The sequence below is a fragment of the Eucyclogobius newberryi genome, unplaced genomic scaffold, assembly GCF_026437365.1.
Source record: "Eucyclogobius newberryi isolate DKJ021-1_F unplaced genomic scaffold, fEucNew1.0.hap1 SCAF_116, whole genome shotgun sequence".
NCBI classification, from domain to species: Eukaryota; Metazoa; Chordata; class Actinopteri; order Gobiiformes; family Gobiidae; genus Eucyclogobius; species Eucyclogobius newberryi.
The window spans coordinates 195,163-211,963 of NW_027315742.1; the positions used below are offsets into that span (position 1 = coordinate 195,163).

General features: G+C 53.0%; 1 protein-coding gene across 1 annotated transcript; it reads right to left on the reverse strand.

Moving 5' to 3' along the window:
• Window positions 1–1,483: 1,483 nt before the first annotated feature.
• Window positions 1,484–16,592, reverse strand: LOC140355583 (kinesin-like protein KIF3B). The gene is given in 11 exon segments (XM_072440224.1): window positions 1,484–1,636; window positions 2,942–3,174; window positions 3,288–3,387; window positions 4,148–4,261; window positions 4,941–5,059; window positions 6,616–6,738; window positions 6,815–6,916; window positions 7,043–7,292; window positions 8,244–8,515; window positions 11,542–12,507; window positions 16,483–16,592. Coding segments are annotated over 10 exon segments (2,328 nt in total). The 5' UTR covers window positions 12,451–12,507; window positions 16,483–16,592; the 3' UTR covers window positions 1,484–1,530.
• Between the last annotated feature and the right edge of the window lie 209 nt (window positions 16,593–16,801).

The following is a 16,801-nucleotide window of genomic DNA, read 5'->3' on the forward strand; positions in this document are numbered from 1 at the left end:
TGTCTGTGTGTGTGTGTGTCCTGGTGTGTGTGTGTGTCTGTGTGTGTGTGTGTCCTGGTGTGTGTGTGTCCTGGTGTGTGTGTCTGTGTGTGTGTCTGTGTGTGTGTGTGTCCTGGTGTGTGTGTGTCCTGGTGTGTGTGTGTCCTGGTGTGTGTGTGTCCTGGTGTGTGTGTGTCCTGGTGTGTGTGTGTGTCTGTGTGTGTGTCTGTGTGTGTGTGTGTCCTGGTGTGTGTGTGTCCTGGTGTGTGTGTGTGTCTGTGTGTGTGTGTGTCCTGGTGTGTGTGTGTCCTGGTGTGTGTGTGTCCTGGTGTGTGTGTGTGTCTGTGTGTGTGTCTGTGTGTGTGTGTGTCCTGGTGTGTGTGTGTGTCTGTGTGTGTGTGTGTCCTGGTGTGTGTGTGTCCTGGTGTGTGTGTGTCCTGGTGTGTGTGTGTGTCTGTGTGTGTGTCTGTGTGTGTGTGTGTCCTGGTGTGTGTGTGTCCTGGTGTGTGTGTGTCCTGGTGTGTGTGTGTCCTGGTGTGTGTGTGTGTCTGTGTGTGTGTCTGTGTGTGTGTGTGTCCTGGTGTGTGTGTGTCCTGGTGTGTGTGTGTGTCTGTGTGTGTGTGTGTCCTGGTGTGTGTGTGTCCTGGTGTGTGTGTGTGTCTGTGTGTGTGTGTGTCCTGGTGTGTGTGTGTCCTGGTGTGTGTGTGTCCTGGTGTGTGTGTGTCCTGGTGTGTGTGTGTGTCTGTGTGTGTGTGTGTGTGTCCTGGTGTGTGTGTGTCCTGGTGTGTGTGTGTCCTGGTGTGTGTGTGTCCTGGTGTGTGTGTGTCCTGGTGTGTGTGTGTGTGTCCTGGTGTGTGTGTGTCCTGGTGTGTGTGTGTGTGTCCTGGTGTGTGTGTGTGTCTGTGTGTGTGTGTGTCCTGGTGTGTGTGTGTCCTGGTGTGTGTGTGTGTTTGTGTGTGTCCTGGTGTGTGTGTCTTGTGTGTGTCTTGTGTGTGTCCTGGTGTGTGTGTCTTGGTGTGTGTCCTGGTGTGTGTGTCTTGTGTGTGTCCTGGTGTGTGTGTCTTGTGTGTGTCCTGGTGTGTGTGTCTTGTGTGTGTCCTGGTGTGTGTGTCTTGTGTGTGTCCTGGTGTGTGTGTGTTTCCTGGTGTGTGTGTCTTGTGTGTGTCCTGGTGTGTGTGTCTTGTGTGTGTCCTGGTGTGTGTGTCTTGTGTGTGTCCTGGTGTGTGTGTCTTGTGTGTGTCCTGGTGTGTGTGTCTTGTGTGTGTCTTGTGTGTGTCCTGGTGTGTGTGTCTTGTGTGTGTGTCTTGTGTGTGTGTCTTGTGTGTGTGTCTTGTGTGTGTGTGTGTTTGTGTGTGTGTTTGTGTGTGTCCTGGTGTGTGTGTCTTGTGTGTGTCCTGGTGTGTGTGTCTTGTGTGTGTCCTGGTGTGTGTGTCTCGTGTCGTTGAAGGCGGTGGTAGCGGTTTGAGGCACTAAACCTGTAAGAGGCGTGGCTCAGTGCTAAAGTGGGCGGGTGCAGCGAGAAGAGGTCAGCGGTCGAGAGGAGGTCAGGGGTCATTTAGGCACCAGGCCGCGGGGGCGTGGGTAAAAGGGAGGGGCGGGGCTGGAGGCGTCGCACGGAGACGTGGGCGTGCTCGACTTCTTGCCCGTTCTCGGTCGCCTGTGACAGAAAAAACAAAACGGTTCAGGAATAATGAGGAAGGGGCGGAGCAAAGGGGCGGGGCAAAGGGAGTCATGTGACATCAGCAAACGCTCATCTTTTGCACATTGACACAAAGTGAAATAAGCGCTCGGTGCGGGTCACGCCACGAGAGCCACGCTGGCGATGCTACGTCTAAGCTAGCTCTGCATCGGCGACAGTCGGTTGTTGTGGTTACGGTGTTTGTGTTGGACCAGGTTATGAATATCAGAAATCAGAGGGGCGTGGCCTCTGAACAGACTTGACTCCTCCTCCCACAGGGGCAGACATAAGAGGGGCGTGGCCTCTGAACAGACTTGACTCCTCCTCACACAGGGGCAGACATAAGAGGGGCGTGGCCTCTGAACAGACTTGACTCCTCCTCACACAGGGGCAGACATAAGAGGGGCGTGGCCTCTGAACAGACTTGACTCCTCCTCACACAGGGGCAGACATAAGAGGGGCGTGGCCTCTGAACAGACTTGACTCCTCCTCACACAGGGGCAGACATAAGAGGGGCGTGGCCTCTGAACAGACTTGACTCCTCCTCACACAGGGGCAGACATAAGAGGGGCGTGGCCTCTGAACAGACTTGACTCCTCCTCACACAGGGGCAGACATAAGAGGGGCGTGGCCTCTGAACAGACTTGACTCCTCCTCACACAGGGGCAGACATAAGAGGGGCGTGGCCTCTGAACAGACTTGACTCCTCCTCACACAGGGGCAGACATAAGAGGGGCGTGGCCTCTGAACAGACTTGACTCCTCCTCACACAGGGGCAGACATAAGAGGGGCGTGGCCTCTGAACAGACTTGACTCCTCCTCACACAGGGGCAGACATAAGAGGGGCGTGGCCTCTGAACAGACTTGACTCCTCCTCACACAGGGGCAGACATAAGAGGGGCGTGGCCTCTGAACAGACTTGACTCCTCCTCACACAGGGGCAGACATAAGAGGGGCGTGGCCTCTGAACAGACTTGACTCCTCCTCCCACAGGGGCAGACATAAGAGGGGCGTGGCCTCTGAACAGACTTGACTCCTCCTCACACAGGGGCAGACATAAGAGGGGCGTGGCCTCTGAACAGACTTGACTCCTCCTCACACAGGGGCAGACATAAGAGGGGCGTGGTCCAGCAGGAGGCGCTCTCACGTTCTACACTGAAGCTGTGGATCTGATACAAACCACTCTGAGGAACCCTCGTGGTGGAGACTGAACTGACATGTTCAGACGCATGACTCAAACTCACAAATCTCTAACCATGAAGCGCTTGTGGAAGTGAAACTGACCCGGCGTTCTTGTTCCTCTTGAGGCTGTTGGCGCTGCCCGCTCTGCTGCCCGCCCCCTGACCACCGCCGTGGGGCAGTGCCAGGCCGATGTGCGCCGCGTCCACCTGGATCTCCTCCTCGTCCCTGAGCGCGTCCTCCAGCGCCGCCGCCACTTTGGGAGCGATCACGGGCTCCTGGTAATCTCTGGTGCTGCGCGAGGGAAGGTCCAGCTCCACCGTCTGCAGGTTATCGGCCTGGAAACAGACCGCACAGCGGTCAGTAGACCGCACGACACGACGGTCAGTAGACCACAGGGCGGTCAGCAGACGGTCATTATCAGAGACACAAGTACAGAGTGGGAGGTGACCTTGTGTCGGAGGTCAGGCTTCATCATCATGGTCACGCACGAGAGCCGGCTCAGGGGGCGTTTGTATCCAACTGCGCAGGGGCGGGGCTTCTGCTGCTCACTGCACACAACACCACGCGGCGTTAACACACGCCCGCACTCGCACGCCCGCACTCGCACGCCCGCACTCGCACGCCCGCACTCGCACGCCCGCACTCGCACGCCACACTCGCACGCCACTCGCACGCCACACTCGCACTCGCACGCCCGCACTCGCACGCCCGCACTCGCACGCCCGCACTCGCACGCCCGCACTCGCACGCCCGCACTCGCCCGCACTCGCACGCCACACTCGCACGCCCGCACTCGCACGCCCGCACTCGCACGCCCGCACTCGCACGCCCGCACTCGCACGCCCGCACTCGCACGCCCGCACGCCCGCACTCGCACGCCCGCACTCGCGCACTCGCACGCACGCCCGCACTCGCACGCCACACTCGCACGCCACTCGCACGCCACACTCGCACGCCACTCGCACGCCACTCGCACGCCACACTCGCACGCCACTCGCACGCCACTCGCACGCCACTCGCACGCCACTCGCACGCCACTCGCACGCCACTCGCACGCCACACTCGCACTCGCACGCCACACTCGCACGCCACACTCGCACGCCACACTCGCACGCCACACTCGCACTCGCACGCCACACTCGCACTCGCACGCCACACTCGCACGCCACACTCGCACTCGCACGCCACACTCGCACGCCACACTCGCACGCCACACTCGCACGCCACACTCGCACGCCACTCGCACGCCACACTTGCACGTTACAAGCTACAATCACAGGCTTCAGGCTGTGTGTGGGCGGGACTTACTCCTCCAGGTGTGTGATTGGCTGCAGCCTCCAGTAGCCGTCCTCGTCGCAGAACGCTCGGTTCTCCATTTTGTTCTTCTCCTCCAGAGGAAGGAAGTTCTCGATGATCAGCTTCCTGACGAGTTAAACGTGTCGCGTCATTATTCTGATTCTGAGACAGTTGGAGAAGTCACTGTGAATTACTAAATACTACAACAAATATTACGTTCTGACACTGATTTATTGCAGCTTGTGTTTTTATAAGACATTATTGGATTATTGTAGTATTTGCCATAAGTAGTAATAAATATTATCGCTAACCGACCAGAGAAGCTCTAATCGTCTCACATATGCAACCTTTACTTGACTTTGAGGGTGTTACGCTCTGATTGGAGCTGAAATATAGGCAAACCCCGCCTCCTTTTCTTTCATAACTGTAAAGTTTTTAAAATCAGATTAGAGTTGTTTTTTTGCCACATAAGTCTGGAGATGGTTTTATTCCACTCCTCAAACAGGAAGAAGTGCTTTTCTCTGGATTTAACAACAGTTTGATTCAAATATTGGCCGTGACATTAAAACCCTGGATTCATTTTGATTGACAGATACAAAACAAACAGGAGGAGAGACCAAGCACAGCCCTGTCTGACCCCTCTGTCCAAAGTCCGGATGTTGGACCATCGTAAAGAGCCGACATTGTTTTATGCTTAAGGCGTATTTTAAATTTGCTCAGCACTTTAAATAAATAAGTCCTCTAATCGTCCACATTGAGAATAGAAATAGTCTCTATGAGGCACAGTCACATTGAGCGTTCTCACTTGAGCTTGAGGTCTCTGATGAGCTCGTTCTGCGTCTGCTCCAAATCTTGTCTATGGCTGATGTGGTCCTCGTGGATGTCGTGGATTTCCTCTTTCACAGCCTGAAGCTTCGCAAACAACTACGGCACAAAAGAAACCCTTCAGAGAGGAGCAGAGAAACCCTTCAGAGAGGAGCAGAGAAACCCTTCAGAGAGGAGCAGAGAAACCCTTCAGAGAGGAGCAGAGAAACCCTTCAGAGAGGAGCAGAGAAACCCTTCAGAGAGGAGCAGAGAAACCCTTCAGAGAGGAGCAGAGAGACCCTTCAGAGAGGAGCAGAGAAACCCTTCAGAGAGGAGCAGAGAAACCCTTCAGAGAGGAGCAGAGAGACCCTTCAGAGAGGAGCAGAGAGACCCTTCAGAGAGGAGCAGAGAAACCCTTCAGAGAGGAGCAGAGAAACCCTTCAGAGAGGAGCAGAGAGACCCTTCAGAGTGGAGCAGAGAAACCCTTCAGAGAGGAGCAGAGAGACCCTTCAGAGTGGAGCAGAGAAACCCTTCAGAGAGGAGCAGAGAGACCCTTCAGAGAGGAGCAGAGAAACCCTTCAGAGAGGAGCAGAGAAACCCTTCAGAGAGGAGCAGAGAAACCCTTCAGAGAGGAGCAGAGAAACCCTTCAGAGAGGAGCAGAGAAACCCTTCAGAGAGGAGCAGAGAAACCCTTCAGAGAGGAGCAGAGAAACCCTTCAGAGAGGAGCAGAGAGACCCTTCAGAGAGGAGCAGAGAAACCCTTCAGAGAGGAGCAGAGAAACCCTTCAGAGAGGAGCAGAGAGACCCTTCAGAGAGGAGCAGAGAGACCCTTCAGAGAGGAGCAGAGAAACCCTTCAGAGAGGAGCAGAGAAACCCTTCAGAGAGGAGCAGAGAAACCCTTCAGAGAGGAGCAGAGAAACCCTTCAGAGAGGAGCAGAGAAACCCTTCAGAGAGGAGCAGAGAAACCCTTCAGAGAGGAGCAGAGAGACCCTTCAGAGAGGAGCAGAGAAACCCTTCAGAGAGGAGCAGAGAAACCCTTCAGAGAGGAGCAGAGAAACCCTTCAGAGAGGAGCAGAGAGACCCTTCAGAGAGGAGCAGAGAAACCCTTCAGAGAGGAGCAGAGAAACCCTTCAGAGAGGAGCAGAGAAACCCTTCAGAGGAGCAGAGAAACCCTTCAGAGAGGAGCAGAGAAACCCTTCAGAGGAGCAGAGAGACCCTTCAGAGAGGAGCAGAGAAACCCTTCAGAGGAGCAGAGAAACCCTTCAGAGAGGAGCAGAGAAACCCTTCAGAGAGGAGCAGAGAAACCCTTCAGAGGAGCAGAGAGACCCTTCAGAGAGGAGCAGAGAAACCCTTCAGAGGAGCAGAGAAACCCTTCAGAGGAGCAGAGAAACCCTTCAGAGAGGAGCAGAGAAACCCTTCAGAGGAGCAGAGAGACCCTTCAGAGAGGAGCAGAGAGACCCTTCAGAGAGGAGCAGAGAAACCCTTCAGAGGAGCAGAGAAACCCTTCAGAGGAGCAGAGAAACCCTTCAGAGAGGAGCAGAGAAACCCTTCAGAGGAGCAGAGAGACCCTTCAGAGAGGAGCAGAGAAACCCTTCAGAGGAGCAGAGAAACCCTTCAGAGAGGAGCAGAGAAACCCTTCAGAGGAGCAGAGAAACCCTTCAGAGAAACCCTTGTACCTTCTTGAGTTTCTTGGTCTTATCCTCGACTTCCTGATGCAGAGAGGTATACGTCCCCTTCAGCTCCAGCGTCTCCTCGCCTCTGGCCTCCATCTGCTGCTGCATCTCGCGCTCACGACGTTTCTGAAAACACAGGCTTTACGATTGGTTTCTCCTGAAGGACCGTCACTCGCGTCGATACAAACTCCACACTCTGTACCTGCTCGGCGATCTCCTGCCTCTTCAGCTCCAACATCTTCTGCTGCTCATTCGTGTGGTCCACAATGTTCTTCCCTCCAACCAGAAGTTTGCTCTCCATCGCCTTCGATAAGAAAAGCCGTTCAAGTACAGTTCACACACAGTTCATCCTTGAATAGCAGATGAAGACGTTGCTAAAGCAGTTTTGAGAGGCAAAGTTATGGCCATGGCCTCGGCCCAAAGAAACCACCTTGACTTTGGCGGCGAGCATCTCTCCCGCCTCGCGCTCCTTCTTCAGGTCCTCCATCTTGCGCTCCTTCTCGCGCAGCAGTCGTTGCTTCTCCTCGGCGACCAGGCTGTGGTCCTCCATGATGGCTCTTCTCTCTCGCTCCAGTTTCTCCTGCTGGTTCTTCCAGTAGTCGCCCTTCTCCATCTCCTGCTCCTCCCCCTCGTCCTCGCCCTCCTCCTCAGACTCCTCCTCCTCGCCCTCCACGCCATCGCTGACACAAACGGGAAACATGACCCACCGTTATTTCAAAAGTTACTCAAATGTGTGATGTGAGTTTAGATGTTTGTCTCGTTTCAAAATGTTCAATCCAGTGGGGTCACTCACTCTCTCCGGGGGTCACTCACTCTCTCTGCGGGGGTCACTCTCTCTCTCTGCGGGGGTCACTCTCTCTCTCTGCGGGGGTCACTCTCTCTCTCTGCGGGGGTCACTCTCTCTCTCTGCGGGGGTCACTCTCTCTCTCTGCGGGGGTCACTCTCTCTCTCTGCGGGGGTCACTCTCACTCTCCGCGGGGGTCACTCACTCTCCGCGGGGGTCACTCACTCACTCTCTCCGGGGGTCACTCACTCACTCTCTCCGGGGGTCACTCACTCACTCTCCCCGGGGGTCACTCACTCACTCTCCCCGGGGGTCACTCACTCACTCTCCCCGGGGGTCACTCACTCACTCTCTCCGGGGGTCACTCACTCACTCTCTCCGGGGGTCACTCACTCACTCTCTCCGGGGGTCACTCACTCACTCTCCCCGGGACTCTCCCCGGGGGTCACTCACTCTCTCTCCGGGGGTCACTCACTCTCTCCGGGGGTCACTCACTCTCTCCGGGGGTCACTCACTCTCTCCGCGGGGGTCACTCACTCTCTCCGCGGGGGTCACTCACTCTCTCCGCGGGGGTCACTCACTCTCTCCGCGGGGGTCACTCACTCTCTCCGCGGGGGTCACTCACTCTCTCCGCGGGGGTCACTCACTCTCTCCGCGGGGGTCACTCACTCTCTCCGCGGGGGTCACTCACTCTCCGCGGGGGTCACTCACTCTCCGCGGGGGTCACTCACTCTCTCCGGGGGTCACTCACTCTAAGCGGGGGTCACTCACTCTCTCCGGGGGTCACTCACTCTAAGCGGGGGTCACTCACTCTAAGCGGGGGTCACTCACTCTAAGCGGGGGTCACTCACTCTCTCCGGGGGTCACTCACTCTCTGCGGGGGCCCCTCCTCTTCTTCTTCTTGCCTGAGCGGCTCTGCAGTTGGGCCTTGAGGCGGGCGATCTCCTCCTGGAACTCCCGGAGCAGGGCGTCTTTAGGGTCCTCGTTGATGCGCGGCTTGTTCTTGATGTTCTTGGCGCGGTTAGCGTAGCGCAGCGTGGTCAGCGTCTCCTCCACGTTGTAGGAGGCGGGGCCCAGGTTGGCCACCATCACAGTGCGAGCGTTTCCTCCCAGAGAGTCCTGAAAGCACCGAACAGTCACAACCACAACCACCTAACAGTCACAACCACAACCACCTAACAGTCACAACCACAACCACCTAACAGTCACAACCACAACCACCTAACAGTCACAACCACAACCACCTAACAGTCACAACCACAACCACAACCACCGAACAACCACAACCACAACCACCGAACAACCACAACCACCGAACAACCACAACCACCGAACAGTCACAACCACAACCACCTAACAGTCACAACCACAACCACCTAACAGTCACAACCACAACCACCTAACAGTCACAACCACCTAACAGTCACAACCACCTAACAGTCACAACCACCTAACAGTCACAACCACCTAACAGTCACAACCACCGAACAGTCACAACCACCGAACAGTCACAACCACCGAACAGTCACAACCACCGAACAACCACAACCACCGAACAACCACAACCACCGAACAACCACAACCACCGAACAACCACAACCACCGAACAACCACAACCACCGAACAACCACAACCACCGAACAGTCACAACCACCGAACAGTCACAACCACAACCACCGAACAGTCACAACCACAACCACCTAACAGTCACAACCACCTAACAGTCACAACCACCGAACAGTCACAACCACAACCACCGAACAGTCACAACCACAACCACCTAACAGTCACAACCACCTAACAGTCACAACCACCTAACAGTCACAACCACCTAACAGTCACAACCACCTAACAGTCACAACCACCGAACAGTCACAACCACCGAACAGTCACAACCACCGAACAGTCACAACCACCGAACAGTCACAACCACCGAACAGTCACAACCACCGAACAACCACAACCACAACCACAACCACAACCACAACCACCGAACAACCACAACCACCGAACAACCACAACCACCGAACAACCACAACCACCGAACAGTCACAACCACCGAACAGTCACAACCACAACCACCGAACAGTCACAACCACAACCACCTAACAGTCACAACCACCTAACAGCCACAACCACCTAACAGTCACAACCACCGAACAGTCACAACCACAACCACCGAACAACCACAACCACCGAACAACCACAACCACCGAACAACCACAACCACCGAACAACCACAACCACCGAACAACCACAACCACCGAACAACCACAACCACCGAACAACCACAACCACCGAACAACCACAACCACCGAACAACCACAACCACCGAACAACCACAACCACTGAACAACCACAACCACCCACAACCACCGAACAACCACAACCACCGAACAACCACAACCACCGAACAGTCACAACCACCGAACAGTCACAACCACCGAACAGTCACAACCACAACCACCGAACAACCACAACCACCGAACAACCACAACCACCGAACAACCACAACCACCGAACAACCACAACCACCGAACAACCACAACCACCGAACAACCACAACCACCCACAACCACCGAACAACCACAACCACCGAACAACCACAACCACCGAACAACCACAACCACCGAACAACCACAACCACCCACAACCACCGAACAACCACAACCACCGAACAACCACAACCACCGAACAGTCACAACCACCGAACAACCACAACCACCATTGTTTGTGCTTGGACTGGGTTATGGGAGAAATATGAGAAGTCGCACTTTTTGTCATAGTTTTGGCCGGGGTGTGACTTGCGCCCGTACATTAGACTCCGGCGCGCCCGTACCTATACATTAGACTCTGGCGCGCCCGTACCTATACATTAGACTCTGGCTCGTACGTATACATTCGACTCTGGCTCGTACGTACACATTCGACTCTGGCTCGTACGTACACATTCGACTCTGGCTCGTACGTACACATTCGACTCTGGCTCGTACGTACACATTCGACTCTGGCTCGTACGTACACATTCGACTCTGGCTCGTACGTACACATTCGACTCTGGCTCGTACGTACACATTCGACTCTGGCTCGTACGTACACATTCGACTCTGGCTCGTACGTACACATTCGACTCTGGCTCGTACGTACACATTCGACTCTGGCTCGTACGTACACATTCGACTCTGGCTCGTACGTACACATTCGACTCTGGCTCGTACGTACACATTCGACTCTGGCTCGTACGTACACATTCGACTCTGGCTCGTACGTACACATTCGACTCTGGCTCGTACGTACACATTCGACTCTGGCTCGTACGTACACATTCGACTCTGGCTCGTACGTACACATTCGACTCTGGCTCGTACGTACACATTCGACTCTGGCTCGTACGTACACATTCGACTCTGGCTCGTACGTACACATTCGACTCTGGCTCGTACGTACACATTCGACTCTGGCTCGTACGTACACATTCGACTCTGGCTCGTACGTACACATTCGACTCTGGCTCGTACGTACACATTCGACTCTGGCTCGTACGTACACATTCGACTCTGGCTCGTACGTATACATTCGACTCTGGCTCGTACGTACACATTCGACTCTGGCTCGTACGTACACAGTCGACTGGCTCGTACGTATACATTCGACTCTGGCTCGTACGTACACATTCGACTCTGGCTCGTACGTATACATTCGACTCTGGCTCGTACGTACACATTCGACTCTGGCTCGTACGTACACATTCGACTCTGGCTCGTACGTACACATTCGACTCTGGCTCGTACGTACACATTCGACTCTGGCTCGTACGTACACATTCGACTCTGGCTCGTACGTACACATTCGACTCTGGCTCGTACGTACACATTCGACTCTGGCTCGTACGTACACATTCGACTCTGGCTCGTACGTACACATTCGACTCTGGCTCGTACGTACACATTCGACTCTGGCTCGTACGTACACATTCGACTCTGGCTCGTACGTACACATTCGACTCTGGCTCGTACGTACACATTCGACTCTGGCTCGTACGTACACATTCGACTCTGGCTCGTACGTACACATTCGACTCTGGCTCGTACGTACACATTCGACTCTGGCTCGTACGTATACATTAGACCCTGGCGCGCTCGTACCTGCAGCAGTCGCGTGAGCTTGGAGTCCCGGTACGGGATGTGGCTGCTCCGCCCGTCCACCAGCGCCGAGATGACGTTGCCGAGCGCCGACAGCGACAGGTTGATCTTGGTGGCCTCCTTCAGCCGCTCGCCCTGCGCCCCGGTCTTGGTCTGCCGCTCGCTGCCCGCCAGGTCCACCAGGTTGAGCTTGCCCACGCGGATGTGGTTCTCGCCGTCCACGCCCAGCTCGCTGCACTCCACCGTGATCACGAAGATGGCGTGCGAGCGGGAACTGTGCTCGTTCATGTTGGTCGAGCCCACCGAGCGGTTCTGGTTGCCCACGTTCATCACGTGCTCGATCTCCCGCACGCTCTTGGTCACGAACGACGAGAGGTCCTTGACGTAGACGCCGGTGTCGGGGCGCTCGCGCAGCTCCAGGCGCCGCAGCTGGTCTTTGGACAGCAGGTCGCGGATCTCCTCCTGGTAGATTTCCAGATAGGACGCCCGGACGAGGTACTGCTGGTTCTGCGAGCGCGAGATGTGCGTGAAGATGTGCTCGAAGGAGTTGGGGATGACGCCCCTTCGCTCGGCGTCGTTCCGAACGCCTTCCATGGTGTAGGTCTTGCCCGTTCCCGTTTGTCCGTAGGCGAAGATGGTGCCGTTGAAGCCGAACAGCACCGAGTCGACGAGCGGGCGGAAGGTCTCGTCGTACAGGTCGATCTGCTTGGAGTTCCAGTCGTAGACGGAGTCGAAGGTGAAGACCTTGGGCACGTCGTGGTTGGACACGTCCCGGGGGTTTCTGACCACGATCTGTCCCAGTTTGACGTCCACCGAGACCACGCGCTCGTACTTGGCGGCGCTCTCCTTCTCGTTCATGGGGCGGCAGCGGACCACCACCTTCACCGTCTCCGCGCCCCGGCTCTTGGACATGTTGGACACGAGCGAAGCCGACGTCTCCAAGAGCGGATCAACAAAGCCACATCAGACCTGGAGGAAGAGGACAGAGAGACATGACGGAGGCAGACACCCAGGGGCCCCCAAACTGTGGACCCGTGTGCCCCAGGGCCCCCCAAACTGTGGACCTGTGTGCCCCAGGGCCCCCCAAACTGTGGACCTGTGTGCCCCAGGGCCCCCCAAACTGTGGACCCGTGTGCCCCAGGGCCCCCCCAAACTGTGGACCCGTGTGCCCCAGGGCCCCCCAAACTGTGGATCCGTGTGCCCTAGGGCCCCCCCAAACTGTGGACCCGTGTGCCCCAGGGCCCCCCAAACTGTGGATCCGTGTGCCCCAGGGGCCCCCCAAACTGTGGACCCGTGTGCCCCAGGGACCCCCAAGGAACCCACAGGGATCCCCAAGGAACCCACAGGGATCAACCAGGGGCCCCCAAGGAACACCCAGGGGCCCCCAAGGAACACCCAGGGGCCCCCAAGGAACAACCAGGGGCCCCCAAGGAACAACCAGGGGCCCCCAAGGAACAACCAGGGGCCCCCAAGGAACAACCAGGGGCCCCCAGTGCACAATGAAAACTCAACTTTCTCAACATTTAAAATCAGGCTGAAATCCTAATTTGATCCGTTTGTGAGGAGAATATTTTGTTTGAATCAAAACGTAGATTAAATACTGTTTTTTTCATTGACTTTTCTGTTTGTTTCTTCCTGATTTCCCCATTAAAAGGAGATCATATTCTGTTTAGAGTTATCGCCATGACAACGGAGCACTGTTGCCATGACAAACCCTTCAAATCAGAGACAAACCCTTCCTAAGCCTGATTAACAGGAGCGTGTTCAGTTTGAACACGCTAAAGGAAGATGCTAAAGGAGGTGTGTTCACATGTTTAGTTTGAACACGCTAAAGGAGGCGTGTTTAGTTTGAACACGCTAAAGGAAGCGTGTTTAGTTTGAACACGCTAAAGGAAGCGTGTTTAGTTTGAACACGCTAAAGGAAGCATGTTTAGTTTGAACACGCTAAAGGAAGATGCTAAAGGAGGTGTGTTCACATGTTTAGTTTGAACATGCTAAAGGAAGCGTGTTTAGTTTGAACATGCTAAAGGAGGTTGTTTGAACACGCTAAAGGAGGCGTGTTTAGTTTGAACACGCTAAAGGAAGCGTGTTTAGTTTGAACACGCTAAAGGAAGCGTGTTTAGTTTGAACACGCTAAAGGAAGCGTGTTTAGTTTGAACACGCTAAATGAAGCGTGTTTAGTTTGAACATGCTAAAGGAAGCGTGTTTAGTTTGAACACGCTAAAGGAAGCGTGTTTAGTTTGAACACGCTAAAGGAAGCGTGTTTAGTTTGAACACGCTAAAGGAAGCGTGTTTAGTTTGAACACGCTAAAGGAGGCGTGTTTAGTTTGAACACGCTAAAGGAGGCGTGTTTAGTTTGAACACGCTAAAGGAAGCGTGTTTAGTTTGAACACGCTAAAGGAAGCGTGTTTAGTTTGAACACGCTAAAGGAGGCGTGTTTAGTTTGAACACGCTAAAGGAAGCGTGTTTAGTTTGAACACGCTAAAGGAAGCGTGTTTAGTTTGAACATGCTAAAGGAGGTTGTTTGAACACGCTTAAATGAAGTTTAGTTTGAACAGGCTAAATGAAGCGTGTTTAGTTTGAACACGCTAAAGGAGGCGTGTTTAGTTTGAACACGCTAAAGGAGGCGTGTTTAGTTTGAACACGCTAAAGGAGGCGTGTTTAGTTTGAACACGCTAAAGGAAGCGTGTTTAGTTTGAACATGCTAAAGGAGGCGTGTTTAGTTTGAACACGCTAAAGGAGGCGTGTTTAGTTTGAACACGCTAAAGGAGGCGTGTTTAGTTTGAACACGCTAAAGGAAGCGTGTTTAGTTTGAACATGCTAAAGGAGGCGTGTTTAGTTTGAACATGCTGAAGGAGGTTGTTTAGTTTGAACAGGCTGAAGGAAGCGTGTTTGGTTTGAACATGCTAAAGGAGGTTGTTTGAACACGCTTAAATGAAGTTTAGTTTGAACACGCTAAATGAAGCGTGTTTAGTTTGAACACGCTAAAGGAAGTGTATTTAGTTTGGACACGCTAAAGGAGGCGTGTTTAGTTTGAACACGCTAAAGGAGGCGTGTTTAGTTTGAACACGCTAAAGGAAGCGTGTTTAGTTTGAACACGCTAAAGGAAGCGTGTTTAGTTTGAACGCGTGTTTAGTTTGAACGCGTGTTTAGTTTGAACACGCTAAAGGAAGTGTGTTTAGTTTGGACACGCTAAAGGAGGCGTGTTTAGTTTGAACACGCTAAAGGAGGCGTGTTTAGTTTGAACACGCTAAAGGAAGCGTGTTTAGTTTGAACACGCTAAAGGAAGCGTGTTTAGTTTGAACACGCTAAAGGAGGCGTGTTTAGTTTGAACACGCTAAAGGAAGCGTGTTTAGTTTGAACACGCTAAAGGAAGCGTGTTTAGTTTGAACATGCTAAAGGAGGCGTGTTTAGTTTGAACACGCTAAAGGAAGCGTGTTTAGTTTGAACACGCTAAAGGAAGCGTGTTTAGTTTGAACATGCTAAAGGAGGTTGTTTGAACACGCTTAAATGAAGTTTAGTTTGAACACGCTAAATGAAGCGTGTTTAGTTTGAACACGCTAAAGGAAGTGTGTTTAGTTTGAACACGCTAAAGGAGGCGTGTTTAGTTTGAACACGCTAAAGGAGGCGTGTTTAGTTTGAACACGCTAAAGGAAGCGTGTTTAGTTTGAACATGCTAAAGGAAGCGTGTTTAGTTTGAACACGCTAAAGGAAGCGTGTTTAGTTTGAACGCGTGTTTAGTTTGAACATGCTAAAGGAGGCGTGTTTAGTTTGAACACGCTAAAGGAAGCGTGTTTAGTTTGAACACGCTAAAGGAAGCGTGTTTAGTTTGAACACGCTAAAGGAAGCGTTTTTAGTTTGAACACGCTAAAGGAAGCGTGTTTAGTTTGAACATGCTGAAGGAGGCGTGTTTAGTTTGAACATGCTGAAGGAAGCGAGTTTAGTTTCAATATGCTAAAGGAGGCGTGTTTAGTTTGAACACGCTAAAGGAAGCGTGTTTAGTTTGAACATGCTAAAGGAGGCGTGTTTAGTTTGAACAGGCTAAAGGAAGCGTGTTTAGTTTGAACATGCTAAAGGAGGCGTGTTCAGTTTGAACAGGCTAAAGGAACATGCTAAAGGAAGAGTGTTTAGTTTGAACATGCTAAAGGAACATGCTAAAGGAGGCGTGTTTAGTTTGAACAGGCTAAAGGAACATGCTAAAGGAGGCGTGTTTAGTTTGAACAGGCTAAAGGAACATGCTAAAGGAAGCGTGTTTAGTTTGAACAGGCTAAAGGAACATGCTAAAGGAGGCATGTTTAGTTTGAACATGCTAAAGGAACATGCTAAAGGAAGCATGTTTAGTTTGAACATGCTAAAGGAACATGCTAAAGGAGGCGTGTTTAGTTTGAACAGGCTAAAGGAACATGCTAAAGGAGGCATGTTTAGTTTGAACATGCTAAAGGAACATGCTAAAGGAGGCGTGTTTAGTTTGAACAGGCTAAAGGAACATGCTAAAGGAAGCATGTTTAGTTTGAACAGGCTAAAGGAAGCGTGTTTAGTTTGAACATGCTAAAGGAAGTATGATCTTTACATTTGTGAATATAATGATTATAAAAACACCTTTTTGTCCTTTAGCTCCTCTTCCACAGTTGTAATGTTATAACTGCATTAAAAGCATCTCATCCGGGGACAAGTGTCTAACAAGAAGATGAACTATGACATTATATTTTACGTGTCATTCATCCATATGTCCATAAACTACCAGCATTACCTCCTTCCAACCAAACAGCGACTAAAGGTCTCGATTCTAGCCGGAAAAGCGAGCTGAAAATCGGCCTGGCAACAGCAAACACACCGGTCTCCTTAGCTACAACTCTGCTAGCATCTGCGGCTACCGCTCCGGATCAGGAGGGACTTTTCCTACACTTTCCCCACAAAATGACCGCTTCACTGCGCGATACTCACGGGCTCTGGACGCGGGGACACCTCCGGGACGTCGGGGACAGGTTTTTGTTCTCAATTGCATCGTTAAATGTGTCACAAAAGTGTAAGATTGTGTCGCTGAACCGAACCCGGGGGCGCCGTGTTTAACTCATCGTCCCGATCCGCGCCAGACACTCGCGACAGAACTCTCACATCACGAGGCACAAACACGAGACAAAACGCCACGTAAATCGGACTTAAACGATTCTCCGCGTGTCGTGCGTGATCTGTTCTGACATATGGATCATGAATGCGTAAGTGAAGAAAGTACGTGACAGTGACATTCGAGTTTTACACGTAA